Source organism: Nilaparvata lugens, chromosome X (genome assembly GCF_014356525.2).
Source record: "Nilaparvata lugens isolate BPH chromosome X, ASM1435652v1, whole genome shotgun sequence".
In the NCBI taxonomy this organism is placed as follows: Eukaryota; Metazoa; Arthropoda; class Insecta; order Hemiptera; family Delphacidae; genus Nilaparvata; species Nilaparvata lugens.
The window spans coordinates 79,694,928-79,717,503 of record NC_052518.1 but is presented as its reverse complement, the minus strand read 5'-3'; the positions used below and the strand labels follow the sequence as shown (position 1 = coordinate 79,717,503).

Below are 22,576 nucleotides of genomic sequence, written 5' to 3'. Positions count from 1 at the left end.
CTCTAATTGTACCACATGGCGTCCCTCAGGGTTCCATCCTAGGATCACTGCTTTTCCTGGTGATGATGAATGATATCGAATCCAGTATTGGGTCAAGTATTTTGTGCTATGCTGATGATTCGTCTATAGTTGCTGTTGATGATGATCTCAGTGCTCTCAAGCAGAAAATGTCCAGACATCAGGATGAGGCAGAAGCTTGGTTCAGGACAAACCGTCTTTTCCTGAACACAAATAAAACTCAAATGTTGGTGCTAAGCCTGAGGCAGGTCATTGATGGAGCAAAGAATGCAAAGCTGCTAGGTATCACTCTTGATCAGAGACTAACTTGGATCCCCCCCATACGGAAATGTTTGTTCAAAGCTCAGCAGAGTGATTTACCTGCTTCGGAATTTGAAAGATTGTGTACCTAAGCACTACTTGAGAATGTGTTACTTTGCATTCTTTCAGAGCGTCTATACTTATGGATTGGTCTTGTGGGGTTGTGCTCCAGAAGTTCAGAGGGTGCTACTATTACAAAAGAAGGCATTGTGTATCATCTCTGGTGCAGCTTATCAGGAGCACTGTAAGCCACTATTCATAAATTAAAATATTATGACCATTCATGGGATGGTGGTTTTCAAACTCTTAATGAATGTGAGGAAGAACATTGACACTTATAATTGTAGAGAAGACATTCACAGCTACAATACAAGGAATAGAATCAGAATAGACATGCCCTTTACAAGATTGAGCAAGATTTTGACTAGTCCTGGCCACTTATCTGTAAAAATTTTCAATATCCTCCCTATTACAGTCAGGGAACTACCAATTGTTTCATTCAGGAAAAGATTGGAGAATCTCCTTTTAAAGAATCCCATATATTCTTTTTATGAGTTCCTTCATCTGCCTGTTTCGGATTATTTTTAGACTAAAGTTTGTTCATTTCTCTTGTGTGAGGTCTGCTTTTATTAATTCTGATACTAGTGCATAAGATTATTATTATTAATTAGGTATTTTTCTATCAATTCTCATAGTGCCAATTTCATTTTTTGTAATGTTCGTTTTTTGTTATAGTATTAATGACGTTTATCGACTTGTTATATTTTTATTGACGTTTCCTATTGCATAGTTATTGCTTTAATGGAATAAAAGTATTCTTATTTTTATTCTTCTTATTCTTAACTCTGATTTTTTAGGGTGAGGTCAAGAGTTTGGTTGGTTCGTTCTGGGCAGCCGGTACCCTCACTTCGAATAATTTCTACACTGGCCGAATGCATGCAGATTGAGAGGGAAAGATGTATGAGAGAGACATTACCACCCCTACATCCCTACCACGCCAGCCACTCTTTCACTGTTTGAGGGTCATGTTATATCTTGTGGTCTCCCTCTATATAGCCCGCTCTGTGAATACTCTGCATAAGCTCATGGGTAGTGACTTTTGGGCTACTCTGGAAATATTTTTGCTGATGGAACCCAAATGAGTCTACGAGTTGTAAGTGGGTGATTAGGTGAGGTATTACTCCAGACGGAAGTAGTTACAATCTGATACTTTAGACAGGCTTTTTTGCTCGAAAACCCCCTCCCCCCTCGTCCATCCCACCTCCCCTTCTCCTCGTCCACAGGGTGGGGGGTGTTCTAAAAATAGATTTCCCCTTCCCCTTGCCCAGTGGAGATGAGGGGGATGAAAAGATAGAAAGATATATCTCTCTCTCTCAAATAGATTTTCCCTTCCCCTTGCCCAGTATAGATGAGGGGGATGAAAAGAGAGAAAGATATATATCTCTCTCTCAAATAGATTTTCCCTTCCCCTTGCCCAGTATAGATGAGGGGGATGAAGAAAGTGAGGGAAAAAATAATTTCCCTTTGAGGGGGAAAAATTCCCTAATGCTATACTGACAGATTAAAGTGAATCCTTCTCTCTACATCTATTGCTATACTGACAGATTAAAGTGAATCCTTCTCTCTACATCTAATGCTATACTGACAGATTAAAGTGAATTGAGAAATTCCCTTTCACTCTACATCTATACTGTCATATTAAAGTGAATTGAGAAATTCCCTCTCTCTCTCTCACATCTAATGCTATACTGACAGATTAAAGTGAATCCAGAGAGAGGTCAATGATCTAAGTTCTTTCACATTTTTTATCTGCAATATTGTACAAGCATTTCCAAAGTTCATCGGAATTTTTAACAACAGATAATGGTGAATCATTTGTACAATCATAATGTAGATGGCCGCTGTCTAGTATATCAAGCAGTTCGAATATCTCAGATAAAAGTAGAAAGTGTACATTTTCTGTTTTTGTTACTCAATGCCTATAGTTACCATGAAACTGTCTCAAGGATATACAATTCCCGCTCACATTCAATTCCCATGAACGAGAATTAAAACTTCTGATGTTATCCTCATTCAAAACCACTGAATATTCTTTCGGCAACTTAATAGTGTGTTTAAAGTCACCTTCACTATCAACATCGATAATTTTAAGGTGAATTTCACCATTATCGGTAAATGTTACCTTCGTTACCACAAACCAATCATAAGGATAAAATTCAAAACCCCAATCGGCTAGTGGATTTGCTTCTACAGAGAACTCGTTGAAACTTCTCCAATCAAAATAGTTAGACAAGATGTTGTGAACTTGTCGGGTCGAGTGTTTAGACTGAAGTGACACGTGCGCCCGCGCGCATGCATGCGTGCTACACATCCCATGTTGAATGTTTCTCCAGACAAATGACACGTGCGCCATGCTCTGCTCCCTGTGAGGTCAATGTTTCCCCTTCCCAAATTCTACAGATAAGAGCGAGTACATAATAACTCCTGCATCGAAAAAACCGTTACATTCAATCATAGACACATGAAAAAATGTATAGACTGCTTTATCATCTTGAAGCGACATGTGTTAGCAAGAAAACCGTTAAAGTTCACTATGCTTCAAATTTCTCTCTCTCATAATATGTCAAGTGTTATCCTTTCACAAGATTTTATGTTTTCAGAGTCCAAACCCTTTATACTGGGCTTCATCTTGAAGCAGCATGTGTTAGCAAGAAAACCGTTAAAGTTCACTGTGCTTCAAATTTCTCTCTCTCATAATATGTCAAGTGTTATCCTTTCACAAGATTTTATGTTTTCGGAGTCAATACAACCCCTTTGTACTGGGCTAGACCCATTTTGGTTGTGATAATTTCGGCTACCTGATTTTCTGAAAGGTTATGCTGCTTAGCTTCTATCCAATTCATATTAAAGCTCACGCATGCATATCCGGACACGATATCGTAAGCTACCCTGTGGATGAATAAATTAAGATAATTTATGAATGCAGCCGAACATTGCAGTCTCATAACAGAGCCCTCTTCCGAATTTTTAATTGCCTCAGCTATTTCATCACGAACACTTTTCACTGCGAGTTCCATCTCGTTTTTCTTAATAAAATCTCCTATATCATTTTTAGTTGCATACTTTTCTGCAATTTGATTAATCAGAATAGCAATAGCATCTTTTGTAATGAATTGTTCAATACCGTCCATAATATTAGCTTTTATTGCACTCGCCATTTCAGATAATCGTTTTTCAAACTCTTCCTTTGTTAATGAAGAACTAGTCAATTTCTGCAAAGTAGATTCTAAATATTGCTTATCAATTGGCGATGGGTGTGTTTCATTTACTTTAGTAAAAATTTCTGTACTAAGCTGTTTTAATTTAGTATTGAGGTAGTTTCTGTCCAACACCTCCAAATTCTTAATTTTATCCGATATGGCTTTTAATTTCTCATCTAAATAACCTTTATCAACTTTATCATTGTTAATACTGTTCAACTGGGATGAAAAGCTGTCTGTTAAAGTTTTCACTTCTCCTAGAGCAGATTCTAAAGTTAGAGTTCTCTCTGCAATAGCTTTATCAATATTGGCGCTAAAATTTTGTAATGAACTTAGAATATGTTCTCTTTCAATTATGCTCACACTGATATTCTCAGTATTTTCTGAAACGAGTTTGGTTATTTGCGAATCTAAATGAAATTTCACAGCTTTGCTGATTCCTTGTTGATTTATCGATTCGATTATTTTCTGTGTTATCAAGTCAATATCACACGTAAGATTAGCGTTGGTAGGTGTATCAATCCGACCGAATCGATGCAGAGTCATCGTAACACTAAACAATTAGTTTTGCTTCTTTTAGCTCTTCAATTATAGAGGCGATCTCAACATCATGTCCAGTGTTGCCAGAAGCTTTTGAGGAATAGAGTAAATTTAATCTTTCCACTAATTTGTCAAAATTATCAAAGTATTGATAAATTCTATCATGAGAATTATTTTTTGCAAATTTCAATAAACCCCATCCCTTCTTTTTACTAATTTTTTTACTGGGAAATAACTTCTGAATCATTTGCGATTCAATTCCCTGATTTTGTTTAACATACCCTCTTCGATCTAAATGTATGCCTGTAAGTGTTAAGATTTTTTTATACTTATCCAGATCTCTCTGATTATAAAGATTCGAATTCGGTCTTGAACTGAATAATAACTCAAGTAGACCATGTGTTAAATGAAATCTTTCATTATGAATATCTATATAACCATTATCGAACAATACTTGCTGATTTCCAATATAATACACATCATCTTTAGAATTGTATAAAATTCCATAACTAATTGAATTATTCAATTTTTCCACATGAAACGTTTTTAGATATTGTGACAGCACCTCATCATTTTTACTAGAACCAAGTAAACTGTTTTCAAATTTAGTTGAGCTTAAAAGATTGCCTGTTGAACTCCCATAGCTTTTATCATAACTCGACTCCTCATCATCAATCTCCATGCTCTCTTCTTCCTCTTTTACTTCTTCCTTTTTTGGTTTTACACCATGATTAGAGTGAAAACTAGATTTGTTTTTTCCCAGTTCAATTATGGGCTATATCAATGGTGAGAGCGTTTTCCTATTGTATTCCTCTGATCGTTTTTCAAAATTAACTAAGCTTTTATGCTTGTCGCTGATTACTTTTCTCAATTTCTTAATCTTATCGATTAAACCAACGTTTTTTCTATTCAGCTTTCTGCTGCATGTTTTAGACAACATGACTGCACAAAGAATTAATCTCTACTGAACGGTAAGAAACGTATCGAGTGAATCTCAGTACTTGACGCTATTAATTCCACACTCAGTCATAATAGTTACAAAATTATGAGGTTTACGATTCCAAACTTTATGACAAAGTTTACTGAAATCTTTATAAGAAATATCTCCTCCAACATGATCTCTGTGAATTAATTTCAGACTCAATAAATCTATCTTGAAGATTATAATCATATTTGCATTGTCCCTAGTGAAATGTTTCTGTGTAGCTCCATAACTCTGAATTAAATATGCCGTGTCAATATTACGATGTCGGCCCATAGTAAAATATTCTCTTATTTGAGGTACATGATTAAGTTGTAAATCATCAAATATAACTAAAGAATATTCTGATATTTTGTTTGGATGAGGTATAGATTCAGAATTGTTGTTTATATGAAATTCAATATCCTTCATTTTTGAAAAGACTTTTCTCAAAAACAAGTACTTATCTTGATAGTCGCTTTTAGTATGCAAGTATATAGTTTTAAATCTAAACCCATTCTTTGAAAAAATTAAATTAAATAGCAAATTGGTCTTACCACAGCCTGAAGAGCCTATTATAAGGATCCTTGCATTATGGGGTAACAACTTACCATTTTTACACCATGTTGGCATTTCTTTCTGTCTTATAACATTGTCGAAATTAACTATCGGGATATTACTCATGTTAGACACGTGTACAGCATGTGATCTGATAAGGAACTAATCATTTTTCATAAGTTATCAAGGAGGAGGCTCTGCGCTAGACACCACATGGGTGTGTATAGCTTATGACATCGGAATGCAGTCGACAGGTGCTCGCTGTCGCTCTCCCCTTTCACAGCAATGCACTGATAGAAGTTTCTCACTTCAATATATCGTTCCCTCTCTCTCCCGCACCCTCTTCACGAGAATGCATGTGTTCCCCCTTATCTAAGCCTTAGCAAATTACGAAAATGAAACTTCAGATTGAAATGAAACTGAGAAGCATTTTTTGATAAAGACGTATTATATTTACACCAAATCTTTGTCATATTTACACTGAATGGAATGTATTACAATGTGATATTACACTGAATGGAATGTATTACAATGAGATATTACAATAGATTATTTTTCATCTAATAGTTGACTTCTACTAATATAACTAGGTGTTGAAAATCAATCCACTTAACAAGCAATCCTTTTTTGTTGCGCTTTAATATTTTTTCAATCAGATATACTTGTCTCTCCGATTCGTTTAATTCTGTTTTTTTAATTTCTTCTCCGTAAAACCTACCACTAATTACTTCTCCGTTTAGATCTCGCAAGCTATACGTTACAGGTTGAGAAGGAAATATAGAATAAATTACAAAATACTCTGCGCTCCAATTTATGTTATAAGATTTATCAAAAAAAACTCTTTTCTTTGAGATTTGTACAACATCTCCTAGCTTAAATTTTGGTTTTGAATTTTTCAATTTATATCGTCTATTGAATGCAGAATTCAAAGATATTAAAACACGATTACGATCTTTCTTCCTCACATCTTTAGGTTTCATTCTAATTGAAGTGTGCATTGTTGCATTATAATCATGAACCAAACTGTCTAGCTGTGATATCCAGTTTTTGGTTCCACGTTCAGTTAAATATCTATAAATTTTTGCTTTAATTGTTCTATTAAACCTTTCAACTATGGAAGCTTTCTTATCGCTAAAAACATGGTCATGTTTGATACTGTATCTATCTAATAACGCTTTAACTTTTGAATTAAAGAATTCTGTACCCTGATCTGATTGAAACAACTTAACTCCCTTATTTTTAGAAATAATTGGCTCGAGTGCATCAAATACAGATTGACTTGACTTGTCTATTAATGGTACACAATATGCGAATTTTGAAAAACAATTAATAACAGCTAAGATATACCTATAACCTTTATTAAAACGTGATTAACTGTTCATCTCGATGAAATCGGCTTGAAGCAAGTCTTTTTCACTTTTCAACTCATATTTGCAAGTGGGATAGTTAACGCGTGGTACACTATGAAGTTCTAACGCTATCTTAGATCTAATAATATTCATATTTACAACATGAAATCAAAATTAGTGGTGATGGATGCTTGTCGCAGGACATACTGAGCAATCAGTTCAGAGCATTGTTGGCACTCTATAATGTCCAAAAGGTAAAGTGTCCACACCATTCTCTGCAATATATCTCTTATCGTCATAAGGACTCAAGCAGATTTTTGCACATTCAATCTGATACATGGTGTGATTATAGGACCTCATCATATTAAATTTTTCAATGTGTTCACAACATTCAATCAGCGATTTCTTATATAAATTAAAATTAAGTTTTCTACATTTCACTCCAGTCTGTACACCCTTTGCTACCCATTTATTTACAGGTTCTTCATTCTCATTACATACTAAATAAGAGTAAAGTTTTGATCGAAGCCCAACAAATTTATGGTTGGGTTTTGAGGCTGTCTCATACTTGAACTTTCCTACAACTTTATTTCTCTCCATGGAAAAGCATGGGTGGTAAGGAGGGTAATTACTAGTGTCGAAAAGGTTCAAATTTTCTTTAATCAACTGATACATGTCTTCCACTTTTACATTTAAAAGAAAACTATTGGTATTGGTCATACAGAGTTCAATGCGATCCCATGGTATAATTTTTTGTAATTTACAATAGAAAAAATCATACATATGGAATTTACTCAACTCCAGTACGGAAAACCCGGAATAGACAAGCTTGTTCATTTTTAGTTCCAACTTGCGAGAGAAAACTGCGATCACGTTCGGACTAATTATTTGCCAGCGTTTGCATAACGGATTTGAAATGTACTTATCTAACTGTTTTTCATCCGTGATAATTTTAACATTGATATGCTTGCAAACAGATTGTATAGTCTTGCCAAAAATCAAATTACAACAAGCCTTAAAGAAGGATATTTCAAATTTATTTTTCGCGTTCTGTCTATTCTGGATATTGAAGTTGATGTAGCTTTTCAGCCAGGGAGATTGGGAAAAGCTAATGACACGATGTACTTTCGATAATTGCAAGCCGAGCTGAAGGTAGAGCTTTAAATTGAGGTAATGGACAATGTACTTTTCACGGTCAAAAAGTGTGTTCATGAGCTTTTTGGTTCCAGTTTGACCGTTCTCATTTGTTTGATAGTTTGACAGCAATTCGTGCGGAGGTGTTTGGTGGAGAGGCGCGAGTGGGAAGCTGGCATGCTTATCATGTAACTCTTTTGGATACTTGAGATCACATTCTATTATATATCCAGTTTCTGAATTGCTGTCCAAATTCGTGAAATCAAGCTCAGAAATTTCTTCCTCTGAGAGGAATTTGAAATTTCCAACAGGTAAGTTTCGGCTCATAGCTTCCAAGTATAAACTGTTTGCATTGATATAAAGGAGATAATTACTCGGTTTTGAAGGGTTGTATGTCTCGGGTAGATGTTTGTTATTTGCCTCACAATAACGTTTACTGATAAATGACACCCCACCCCTCATCGCTGCCTCAAACATGAGATGCATGTCAGGATGAGTAATCAACTCTAGTTCGACTTTAGTGTGTTTCAACATACAATTCCAGGTAAAGTGCACAAGGGAAACAAAATGAGTGACATCAAGGCCGTATGAGCTAAAAAGCGTAGACCTCATGGATTCAAAAACTTCCGCTAATAGCATCATGTCTAAACATACATAGAAATCGTGATATTCACTGAGCGATTTCAGCTTGAATGTTGAGAACACTCTTTGCGCATGCTCATATTCTTCGCGAGACAGAGGTGTATCAGTTAAATCATTATGAAAACATTCGATGGGAGGAAGCGATGTTTCCACGAATTTTTTGGGACAACTCATGTATGAGTAAGGATATATTCCTTTTTTCAACAAGAGTTGTCTGTGTTTGCGTGGGGGGTCATGAAACACTGAAAATAAATGTTCAAACTTCTTTTCCATGTCTGTACTTTCCACCAAATTATGCACCAATACTTCTAAGGATTCGCTCATAAACTTGTAGGAATCTAAAAATTTAATTTTGCCTACTGAAAGTGTCAAAAATCTCTCTGACGTATTTGCGATGCAGGAAATTTCTTTTTTGCATTTACCGAGCACTTTCAGAATGAAATGTGAATTAAACCAGGAGAAATTGTGAAAATAACATGAAATGTACTCTGGAGTACAAGCCGATAAATTACATGAAACGTGTGCCGCACATAGGTAATTTCCGGTTTCATGCACGTGGTGACGACATTTAATATCGCTGTCTAAAAACGGTTCAGCACAAAGCCCGCAGTTTACCGAATTTTGAAATTCGTGCTCTTCACTTTCGGAAAAATGTCGCATCGGAATTTCACATTTCATATCCTCATACAAAATGTCGCCGAGATCTGTAATTTCCTGAAGAAATTTCTCCATGATTTTTTCATCTAAACTACTCGATCTATGGAGTACAGGTCCGTAAGCGATTTCCCCATTCACATCAATAACAACAAAACAATAGCTGCAGGGAATATGTCGCGCTGTTTTCTTTGTATAGCTATGAGTGATTTCATCCCAATCGGATTCATCATCATCTCCATTATTATCGATATTAACAATGTAAGTTTCTAAATCCGCGTAAATGGTGTACTTTTTTTCAACGTCGTGCCTAGTTTCTTGAATTTAATTGTCTCTCCGCATTTAGGATATGAAACACGCTGCAATTCAAACTTGGAACAAAGCTGTTCATGTTTCATCAAATTTGCTTTTGCATCACAATTTTTAGATTTGGTCGATGTAAATCTATGGAAACAGAAATTGCAAATGTGTACTTGACCCTTGTGTTTTGGAAGGTGGGAGAAAAGACGCGATAATCCATTTTTCCCTGTTCGCGGTATTAATTAAACAGAAATGAGTTTTTCCTGCATCGGCTTTCAGCATTAAAAGATTAATTTGGTGCTTACGAGTGCGGAAAATGCTTGCGCGGTAGGGGAAAAACTTTTTGTTGTCATACGCGATGACATGAATTGCAATATCCGGATTCAGTATTTCAAATTTCTTAATATCACGTGTTGTCACCGGAAAATTTACACCTCGCGTATTAAGTGTGTGAGCAAACTTGCTCAAATACTTTACAGTCAAGTCTGAGTTCCTTGGTTTCTGATGGAAATATGCGAGGACTGACCATAAAAAGCATTATTCGTCAGACAGATTTTTGACATTTATAATGCAATGTTTGTTTTTAAGAAACTGCAGTGTTTGAATGAAACTGGATGTGAATATTGGATTGAATTTAATCACGTTCACATCCAGTGACTCAATTTTCTTCAAAACCCAACCACTGCCATGTCGAACAAAGTTGTCAAAAGATGACAGGGATTTTTCTCATGGCTAACATGGAATGATCGTTAAAATCTTCATAATTCTCAAGCACGTTTAGCGCTATGTTGGAGTAACTATGAAGATTTATTAGAGATGAGACAGTCTCACTAACCTCATCATCCATCACCACTAATTTATACAACAAAACATTCAACACGATGAACCATTTCACGTTCGCATCATGGCGCGCTGCATGCTCCCTAATTATATTGAAAACGCACCATTTCGATCTCTCAAGCACGTTTTCAATACTGATTTCCTCGGGATCGTCGATGGTTATGCGATGATGGACCGCTGCAGAATTGACGCCATGCACTCTTCTTTCCCTTGGCATGATGTAGATGGTAGATTCTGAAAAACGAAAGAATAACAATCAGGATGACATAGAATTAGAGTGATAGAGTACAACTGTATGTTTTTAAATCAGTTGTGAATTGGCATTGGTAGCAGAAGGCTGTGTGAAAATGATATCTCAAGATCACATAATGTTGCATGAAAGATTAAGATTATTATCTTTTGATAAAAGATGGACGAAATCTTCTCCACATTTGTCCGTGGAAAACATGGCGAAAGAGGGATTTATATTCGCATGTGCGCCAGACATTGTGCGCTGTGTATTTTGTTCAATTTGTTTGGGAAAATGGGAAGAAAGTGACATACCAGCAATAGAACATGCAAGGTACAGTCCGAACTGTGCATTGAGAAGGAAAGATAATATAACAATTGAAGAGGAGAATTTCGATAATAATATTCTACGCCAATATGAAGAAAGATATTTAACTTTTAATCATGTAGAAGATTCATCGTTCAAGGAGAGTATTTTGAAAAGCAACATCTACATTGTGACTATTGTAAATCATTATCTGATAAAGCAGAGTATTTTGCGAGAAATGGTTATTTCTTACATAAAAATCACTATCTGCAATGTGTCTATTGCAAATATATTATCGAAAATCCATTTGAAAAAGTAATACATTTACTGTTTTGTTTATATGAAGAGTGCGAGAAAGAAGTGTGAGGAGAGGATTATCCGGATATACCACATCGTAAAGATGAGCTAAAATCGCATGCATGCAGTATGCTGTAGAAGGTTTTTTGTCCCCTGAGGACAAAAATTGTTCTCCGAGGACAAAAACTGTCCTCCGATAGCAAAAACTGTCCTCCGATGACAAAAACTGTCCTCCAATGACAAAAATCCTCCCCTCCGAGGACAAAATCAAAGTAAAAATGTACTTACATGTGCTGGTTGATGCTGCGTGAATGACAGGTATCTCCTCGACTGCACAGGTGTAGATAGCGGCTATGCTTCCTTTTCAGATTGCTCGTTAACCTCTCAGGTGTGTTGTCTCGACGAGAGCTCAACTGGTTATGAGGTCAGAACCCGAGTTGTGACGTGAGAAAATGCTGTGAAAACAATGAAATATTTAATAAACTGATAATATTAGAAATCAATAAGCATCACGAGAGGTGGGAATGCTATCCAAAATATAGATTGTTTGAGTGGGTCCTATGTTGAGACATGGAGGAGATTTTTTTCACCTTCTAGCAGGTGTGGCTGTCACTCAGCAGACACTACCCCATGCTGAGTTCTAGAGGAGATTTTTTTTTGTCTTCTAACACATGTCGCTCGCACAAGGATGCTATTTGAAAATATAGATTGTTTGAGTGAATGTGACAGTTTTTTATGATAGGAGAGAATACTTACAAATCTGAATGATGTTGATAACAATGTGGGAGCATGTGTTGTTCTGTGCCTAGGGGAGAAATTTGATTTTTTTTCGCCTTGTAGCACGCTTCGCTCTCACTCACACGAGCCTGCAACAGAGAGAGAAACGCATGGTATATAAACAGAAGTAATGAGAGGAAAATTGTCATTTACATCAGAGCCAGATTTGAGTATACTTCGCGATGAGTTCTCCACCATCTTCTCAATTGTACATCTTACCAGATAGCCCACCAGCCCACCAACGCATCCTCAACTACTGGCAGCGGAAAACCGCCCTCGCTGCTGAGTCGTCCGCTGCTGCACCCGTCTCCTCACCGCTCAGCGTGGAACCACCATCGCCGGGCGGCGAGATCGTGCTGGGGGACAGCCCTCTTCAACGTCTAGCTCCAGCTGCTACCTGGGCACCGCGGCGAGCAGTGCTAACTACTCTACCGAACAACATCAAGCAGAAGCAGGGGAAGAGGAGGTTGACGTTTGAGGAGGCTGAAGTTAGTGGGGATGAGGACAAGACAATCTACTCTCAAACAAAGGTTAGTTTCAACAAATATTATTAACTTGTATGTGTACAGATTTTTTAACAATTGAACATGGAAAAAATCTGTACACATACAAGCCTTTGATTATTATTATTATTATTTGATACCAAGGAAATAGTATTTGAAGTGATTAGAAATTGAATTATTGATTAAAGTAATCGATCATGCATAAATTATTCGTTACAATATTATTTGAACCAATTAGAAATTGAATTATTGATTAACATAATCGATCATGCATAAATTATTCGATGGCAAGGAAATATTATTTGAAGTGATTAGAAATTGAATTATAAGATATTATTATTATTGTTTAAAGTAATTGATCATGCATCAATTATTCGATAGCAAGGAAATATTATTTGAACCAATTAGAAATTGAATTATTGATTAAAGTAATCGATCATGCATAAATTATTCGATGGCAAGGAAATATTATTTGAAGTGATTAGAAATTGAATTATGAGATATTATTATTATTATTGTTTAAAGTAATCGATCATGCATCAATTATTTGTTACAATGTTATTTGAACCAATTAGAAATTGAATTATTGTTTAAAGTAATCGATCATGCATAAATTATTCGATGGCAAGAAAATATTATTTGAAGTGATTAGAAATTGAATTATGAGATATTATTATTGTTTAAAGTAATCGATCATGCATCAATTATTCGTTACAATATTATTTGAACCAATTAGAAATTGAATTATTGATTAAAGTAATCGATCATGCATAAATTATTTGATAGCAAGGAAATATCATTTCAATAACTGATATTACTCACTTTATGTAGAGAATGTCTATCTGATGATGTCAAGTTGAGATTATGACAATAATCTGATGTAGAGATTGTGTAGTGAATCTATTGATCAAGTTCTCTAGTATGATTTGCCGAATCTGATTTGATGATAATCTGAAACAAATAAGACACTAATCAAATATTTTTCAATAGAAACGTGCTGGAATGGAGGACAACTCATTTCACCTCAAGGAGGTGCGGCGAGGGGAGGAGGATGAGATGGATTTTGTTGCAATCGTTAATACACCAACAGCTAAACTGTGGACGCCTCTCCGCAAGCTGGCGGAAGATGTGCCGCATAGCATCATCTCGGCTCGTGAGGAGACAAACCACCATGGGAGACGCATAATATTAAAAATAAACATTTCATCCACGAAGAAAATCTCTGAGGTATATCTACCTCAGAGATTTTCGTCCATAATTTCTCCTGCGAAAGTTATTAAATTTAATGGTAATTGTAAGAATTTAGGAATAGTGGTGAAGCATGTCACCGCTACATGGACTGACGTTAAGATTGTTGAAATTTAACAATCTTATTCTCATACCATGTTGTGGTGAGATGCTTTACAAGTAGTAGTAGTATATTATAATGTAGTGATTAATAATAAATTGTGTACATATTTGATAAAAAATTGTTTTCAATTCTTACCTGTTGTTGTTGTTGATAAGTTCACAATGAATAGTAGAAACACAGAAGAATGGTTCACCTTTCACCTGCTTACACTCTGTTGTGAATGATATTTAAAAAAGCTGAGGTCCCCTTTTATAGTTTGTTGTGAGCATGCTCAGTAGTCTTTACTGCTACACAGACACACACACACACACACACACCACACACACACACACACACACACACACAGCCATACAGCCAAGCGCTGGCTTCGGTGACTCGCTCCCTCCCACATCTGTTTTGGCATGTGTTCCTGCAGATGTGGGTGGGCGCGATGGCGGCGTCATTTCCCCCTTTTCAAATTGCCTTCACCTTTTCAGATTATTTGTTATTTGAAATAATATTCTTATCATTCAAGCAATGTTATAAGCACATAGCAATCTGATACATGGTGTGAATTCATTTCCAACTCGATTGAAAATTAAACCAATTCAATTTTCTTTTGATTAAGTTGGTGTAATGATTAATTAATTAATTAACCTCAGTTAATGTTCAACCATTGAGTTGAAAGGTAAGAAAATGGTATGTAGGAGAAAGCAGAGTTCGAGGAAACGAGGTAAAGGAATCTTGAGTTCAGCGGCAAAACTTTTTAAGGGTGTGTCAGGTTTGGCAGGTAATGTCACATCAACTATTTTAAATAAGGTAATTGACAATCTGCAAGATGAAATTCATATTCCGGGATACCAGTGGTGTGGCCCGGGCACAAAGGTTAATGAAAGGTTAAAGAGAGGTGATCAAGGTATAAATTCATTAGATAGAGCCTGTAAGGTACATGATATAGCGTATACACAAAATAGCGATAATAAAACTCGAGCAGTAGCTGACAGGGCTCTAGCAAACGCTGTGTGGGACATTTTCAAAAATCCACAAACACCTCCTGCTGAGAAAGCACTTAGCTATCTTGTTACAAACGTCATGAAAGCTAAAGCAGCGTTTGGTGGGTCTTTGAGAAAGAAGAAGAAGAAGGGGAAGAATGAGAGGAGAAGTTATAGTAATGATATTAGACGCAAAGCTATAGCTCAGTTGAAAAAGCATATTGCAGGAAAAGGGTATTTTTTGAAGCCTTTTCCTCAAATAACTAGTGGGGGAGAGTTTTAATTTCACCCCCTCCACCTCCGCCATCATCATATGGAGTGAGTTTATTCCCTCAAAAACAAGTTAAGAAACGTAGAACAACAAAGAAGAGTAGGAAGAAGAAGAAGAAGAAGAAGAAGACATGAATATTGAAGGAGAATTGAGTAATTATGATTTGATTGATTGGTCGAAATTATTACAGATTCGGCTAAGAGGTATATATATGCTAGATGCATTACCCAAAAAAATTCTAAAAAACGAGAATGCCATTGTGAATTTAGTGAGGGAAAGCGAGGATGGTACACATTGGGTTGCATATAAAAAAGTCGGCTCCAATGTTTGGTATTTTGATCCAATTGGAAATTTACAACCGCCATACGAATTGGACAAATATTGGAAAAAAGAAATTGGAGTAAATATATTTTATAATGTAGAGCACATGCAACCATTAAATAGTGATTTTTGTGGTCATCTTACATTATTGTTTCTTGCAAATCAGTTGTAATTAAGTGTTTGTGCTGAACACACATTACAAGATGGTTGTTATTACATTAAGATCTAACACAAGTAACCTCTACGAACATTTACAAGAAATTATAGAATTGGATAAAAATTGTGAATGGGAAATTGGATTGATTAATTTTTGTAGCTACAATAGTATTGCAAACGTTAACAAAGGAACAAATTCCAGCTTCAAATATGGTGATAGATTAATTGAGCTGGATACAGGTGTATATGAAGTTGAGGATATTATAAAATCTTTAAAGAATAAATTGAATATTGATGAGAAGAAGAAGAATAAACTTATTATACGAGCAAATGCAAATACTATGAAGATTGAAATTCATTTTGATAAAGCCATTGATTTAACACGTACTGATTTGATTGGTAAGATACTTGGTTTTGATAATGTTGTTTTGGAACCAAATAAATGGCATTATTCTCAGCATTTGGTTAACATAACAAGCATTGGTAGTATTGTACTCAAGTGTAATTTAGCATGTGGTAGTTACTCTGACGGAAAACAAAAACATATAATCTACAAATTTTTGCCAAAGGTTCCTAGCAGCTATTTAATAAACGAAGTACCATCGCCGATTATTTATGTACCTTTGAATACGCATCAAATTCAAACTATTAATGTAAAGGTAACAGACCAGAACAGATTGTTTATTGATTTCCGTGGAGATACAATTACAATTAGGTTGCACATACGTGAAAAACAAAAGTAAACATAATGGGTTACCTTGTTTTCAATCCATGTTCAAATAAGACGTGTACACGCAATGTCATTAGAGAGACGAATGTGAGAGCATCAACACCTAAAAACAAACGTGCTTTGTCAGCTAAAAGTGTGAGAATATTAGAAAAGTTAGGTTTTATAGTTGATTGGCGGAATGTTAGGAGGAGGAGCGGCCTCAATTAGTGAAATTCTGGATGTGGAGACAGACCTTCAGTTTTATAATGATATAACCAAATTCCAATTTCACACTCATACAGTTTATTTGGGACAGGAAATAAAAAACTCTGACGAGGCACGTATTGGCATAAATTCTTCAGATGTCTATTCTTTACCTTGCAAATCATTTATATTTATTGAGGGAACAGTTAACTGTACAAAACCGGGAACAGACCCGGCTGATGCACCAGTTGCAGCAGACTATAAATTAAGCAGTAACATAATCGGCAACCTTTTTGACAAAATACGATATGAATTAGCAGGTCAGCAAATTTCTAAATCAAGATTGATTGGATTAACATCCACAATTAAAGCTATACTAGTGAAGAATATGCTCGATAAGAACACATATCACTTGGCTGGTTTTGACAGAGCAGGATATGAGCTAACAGATAATAAATTCACTTTCTGTGTACCGCTGAAATTAATCCTCCCATTTTTTGAAGATTTTCAAAGAATAATTTTAAATTTGAAACAGGAACGCGTCTTATTGAGGTCACCGACAGACCTAAATTGTGTTGAGTCCGAAACTGGAACAAGCGTTAGTGTGAAAATTACAAAACTGCAATGGAGAATGCCCTACATAACTTTAGAAGATCACGTAAGACTGAAATTTTTGAGACTGCTCGATGCTGACACTCCACTGAAATTAGGTTTCTGGCATTGGGAAATTTGTGAATTACCAAATTTGCAAAATTGCAAGATTTTTGATAGTCCAAAATATGTTATAATTGCATTTCAAACCGATCATAAGAATAAAATTAAAAAATCAATATCTAATTTCGATAGCTGCGGTATTTACAATGTTAAAGTATATTTGAACAGCGAGTATTATCCATATGAAAATCTGCTAGGTAAAAAGGAGGTATTATACCGGATGTTTTTGGATTTCGCGCCCTTGTATTATAATCATTCAATCAATAGCAAACTTGGAACAGAAATTGACTTTAAAACGTTTTGTGAATCAGCACCGCTGGTTATTGTGGACTGTTCACACCAAGCAACTCATTTGAAATCATCAACAGATGTTCGTATTGAAATGGAATTTAATAGTGCAGTACCTGCAAATACTTCCGCCTATTGCGTTTTAATTAGCGATCGTGTGATGGAGTACACACCTCTGACGAGCATGGTGAAAGAAGTTCAGTAATTTTATTGATAGAGCACACTGGCTGCAATATTATATAAGGTGTGCACTCTGACAATTTGGTTCATTATCAGTTTCACCTTTGAACAGGTAACATCTAAAATGTCCTATTCTTTGTGTTCTGATATTTTGGACAAAGCGCAAACTCAGTCTATTGGTATGCAGTGCGATCTTGATTCCAATAGTTTCTATTATGAACCAAGGTGCAGTACACCGATCCAGAAGCCGCTGCAGGTGGAGGAGGAGCAGAAACGGGAGGAGGAGGAGGAGAGGGAGAAAGACGGAGGATTCGACGTGCCCGCCGAAGAGAAAGAAGTGGACAAGCAAGCAAGTACGAAAATTGCTACAGTTGATCTTCACTGGTTTAAACAAGATTTTAATCAAATTATTGTGAAAGGACTTGCGATAATTGATCAGTTTAATAATTATATTGTATTCCATTTCAAATCACCATTTGCAAAGACAGAATTGAGTGCAAAATTGTATAACAATGTAACATGGTTAGAACGTCACTATCATAAAATAAAATGGGAGGATGGAGATTTAGAATACACTGACTCATTAATACGTGATTACCTTGTAGGTTATGAGAAAACTTTCACAAAAGGAACTGAGAAAGCAAAGTTTTTAAGAAGATTACATACTAACGTTCAATGTATACCAGAGGATTTTGCAAAACCCAATTTCAGCTTTTTCACTAGTTCATGGTGTTATGGTGTGTGTAACATTCATAAAAATAGACCAGATGGACGCTGTGCTTTGTTCTCTGCTCAACATTATAATTCTTTGTTGTTTAAAAATATGTATCAAACAAATAATTTCATGTGTGAAAACAATCGAATGCAAAGTATGAAAATGGCCGCGATGTACACGAATTCGCAGAAAAGAAACTCTGCTCATTATGGATTCTTCTACAACGGAAAAGAGATTCAGTGTGTTTATTGCATGCATGCATTGAGACTGCATAAAGCACGTACATGTTGTCTGTCTGCAATTAATGAAGAAAGACCACTTAATTACTCTATAATAGTGCCAGCCTACACTTAGTTTTGTTCATTCCCTTATCATGGATCCGAGAAAGTGATTGGCTGCTGACAACGAGTTGGAAGTGAGGTTAAAAAACTGTATTGATTGGTATGATGAGTGTGAAAGTGCAATTAGGAAATCAACTCGTGAAAATTATAGTTTGGCGAAACAATTAAAAGACATTTTTCTAAGCACGGTTAATTTAAATGACATAAGAGACTATCTATGTTATTATTGTCCTCATAATTTGTGTATAGATAAGTTAATTAAAATTGAAGATGAAATTATGAATAGTTGTGGTGAAATGTGTAAATAAACTTCTTCTGTGTTCAAATGATTTTTTATTCCAATATCCCACTCACTTTTTAGTTTAGTAGCTGGACAGAGCTAGACCTGTCAACAGCAACGCGTGTGGTGTGATCTTTTTTATACAAGCAAGACACGAGTGTCTTCAAGCAAGTGTTGTAGGTACAACACGTGCACGTTGTTAATTTATAGAACAGAGACACATGCCAAACATCTGGGAAGCCGTTAACATGCAGTGTTATGGTTTTTCAAAATTCAAAAATTAACTCGTTTCTTGATGGGAATTTCATTTAACAAATTTGATTCAATTGTGAAGAATATTAAATTTTCAACAGGATGTCAAGATGCTGATTTACCGTTAACAAAAACAGAAAATGTACACTTTCCAATTTTATCTGAGATATTCGAACTGCTCGATATACTAGACAGCGGCCATCTACATTATGATTGTACAAATGATTCACCATTATCTGTTGTTAAAAATTCCGATGAACTTTGGAAATGCTTGTACAATATTGCAGATAAAAAATGTAAAAGAACTTAGATCATTGACCTCTCTCTGGATTCACTTTAATCTGTCAGTATAGCATTAGATGTGAGAGAGAGAGAGAGAGAGAGGGAATTTCTCAATTCACTTTAATATGACAGTATAGATGTAGAGTGATAGGGAATTTCTCAATTCACTTTAATCTGTCAGTATAGCATTAGATGTAGAGAGAAGGATTCACTTTAATCTGTCAGTATAGCAATAGATGTAGAGAGAAGGATTCACTTTAATCTGTCAGAATAGCATTAGGGAATTTTTCCCCCTCAAAGGGAAATTATTTTTTCCCTCACTTTCTTCATCCCCCTCATCTATACTGGGCAAGGGGAAGGGAAAATCTATTTGAGAGAGAGATATATATCTTTCTCTCTTTTCATCCCCCTCATCTATACTGGGCAAGGGGAAGGGAAAATCTATTTGAGAGAGAGATATATCTTTCTATCTTTTCATACCCCTCATCTCCACTGGGCAAGGGGAAGGGGAAATCTATTTTTAGAACACCCCCCACCCTGTGGACGAGGAGAAGGGGAGGTGGGATGGACGAGGGGGGAGATGGGGGAGGGGGTTTTCGAGCAAAAAAGCCCGTCTAAAGTATCAGATTGTAACTACTAGGGATGGGTATCGAAAGACAAAACATCGATGTTTTGAACATCGATGTTTTTTTCATCCTAACATCGATAAGTGAAAAACATTGAACAGTAAACATCGATGTTTTTGAACATCGATGTTTTTAAACATCGTTTATCGCCCTACGTTTTTATGGATGATACTATTAGTCCAGTCAATATATACATAAAAAAGGGGGTGTGCTTGCAATTTATATTGTAGTTCTGATTTTTTAATATATTATTTGGGTACATAAGAGAAGTCCAGAACCAATTTCTTCATGCAAGATTTCCTTGTGCTAGATACAAGATAGCCCAAAAACCTCATATTTTCGGCTCATTTTCCAGTTTTCAGCTATTTCTGCCAAATCTCTCCCAGATTATATAATTCTGAGAAAAATTAGATCAATCGGAATTCTCTATCTCCAATGAGTACTTTGTTATAATTTTTCAAAAATGAGTAAAATTTGAAAAAAAAATCAATTTTGATGAATTCTAGTTTTTAATCAACAATATCTTCCGATTGTTACAATTTAGATGTATATTTCAAAATCCCTCTAGGCATATTTTTGTGCTATACAATCTGAGATCAGGCAGAGCGCTCTATGTCATATAGATTTCCAGGTACACCTGACAACAATGCTCCTTGTATTGTGGAAAACACCTAATTTTCAGCTTCAACCATCATCACCATCTACTTTGTCCTCACATTGATATTTTGCACAATGACATAAGTTCATGGGTAAGAATCACCCGTTAGATGCACTTAATTTCAGTATTTCCTAGTAGAGGCACGCTTAAGGACACCTCAAGGATCAAAATTTCAAACACATATAATTTACTTTTGACACAATGCTCAGATTTCATCGTACTACACTTCATTCTTCTCGGCTCGCCAAGGCGGTTCAAAATCATGCATCAACAGTCAAATTCGGTCAAAAAATAGAAACTTTTTTGTGTAGTTGAGAAGTTGATATTGTGGTAATTATTTATATTGAATGAAAAAGACTAAGAAATTGTCAAAAAACCACTGATTTATTGAGATTATCAGAGTTTATAGAGAAAGAATAGTGTTTATCAGAGATTGACAATGGTGTAATAACCGAAACCGGTCTTTCTAATTATCAATAAATCAGTGGTTTTTTGACAATTTCTTAGTCTCTTTCATTCAAAAAATAGAAAATTTATTGTTGAGTGTAGGTACTTATTCATATTCAATACATAAGAAATTGCCAATTTCTATATTCAAAGCTATGTATCTCAGTAACCCCTTATTATAAAAATTATTACATGATCTTGAAATGCATAATAGAATTTTCTATTTCATCTGCTGTAGACAATTCATGAAAAAATATGTTCGTAAAGTGAGATTTGATTGTTGAAAAAAATCCGGAAATTGTAGATATTTTTCTCATATTAACGGTTTTAGCAGTTCTATGATAGCGAAAAGTGATTCAAGATGGATTTTAGGCAACTGAGCTCGTAGAGAATGAATTTATCTACAATTTGTAATCAATCGTAAGTTTCTATTATGTATCAGACTCGTTTTAGAAACTCATGATCAACAGTAAAATTACGAAAAAATGTAAAAACGGAAATCGCCATTTTTTAAATCTTAACTTCCAAATTGTTTTGGAATCGAAAGTATTATTTATTGGAGTGGGTAGAGGGGGACAATTTTCACATTCTCACTAGATTTGGAAATTTTAACAGAAGTATTTCACAAGACATGCAACTTTGAATATAGAAATTGGTCATTTTCTGTGTATTGGAATATGGGCTTAAGTACACTCAACAATAAATTTTATATTTTTCGACCGAATTTGACTTATTATGAATGATTTTGAACCGCCGTGACGAACCGAGAAGGATGAAGTGTAGTACGATGAAATCTAAGCATTGTGTCAAAAGTTATGTGTTTGAAATTTTGATCCTTGAGGTGTGCTTAAGCTCGCCTCTCCACTAGGAAATACTGAAATGAAGTGTATCTTACGGGTGATTCTCATAGAACATAATCTCAAGAACTTATGTCGTTGTGAGGACAGTGTAGTTGGTGATGATGCTTGAAGCTGAAAATTAGGTGTTTTTCACAATACAAGGAGCATTGTTGTCAGGTGTACCTGGATATGAGATAGATCGCTATACCAGATCTCATATTGTAGAGCACAAAAAGAGCTTCTAAAGTGACTACAATTTCATCTGGAGCTATTGTTCCAATATTTCAACAGTTACTAACTGGA

The 22,576-nt window shown here is 35.4% G+C and overlaps 1 protein-coding gene across 4 annotated transcripts in view; it reads right to left on the bottom strand.

Annotated features, from left to right (window-relative positions):
• Positions 1 to 22,576, bottom strand: part of LOC111060139 (Krueppel-like factor 3) — a 131,037-nt gene that overhangs the window by 9,580 nt on the left and 98,881 nt on the right. Inside the window, exon 6 of one of the 4 annotated variants that reach the window (XM_039441679.1) lies at positions 16,496 to 16,571. The exons of the other annotated variants lie outside the window; for them this stretch is intronic. Coding sequence (XP_039297613.1) covers positions 16,496 to 16,571 — 76 coding nt within the window. The remainder of the gene's footprint in view (positions 1 to 16,495; positions 16,572 to 22,576) is intronic. 4 annotated transcript variants of the gene reach the window in all.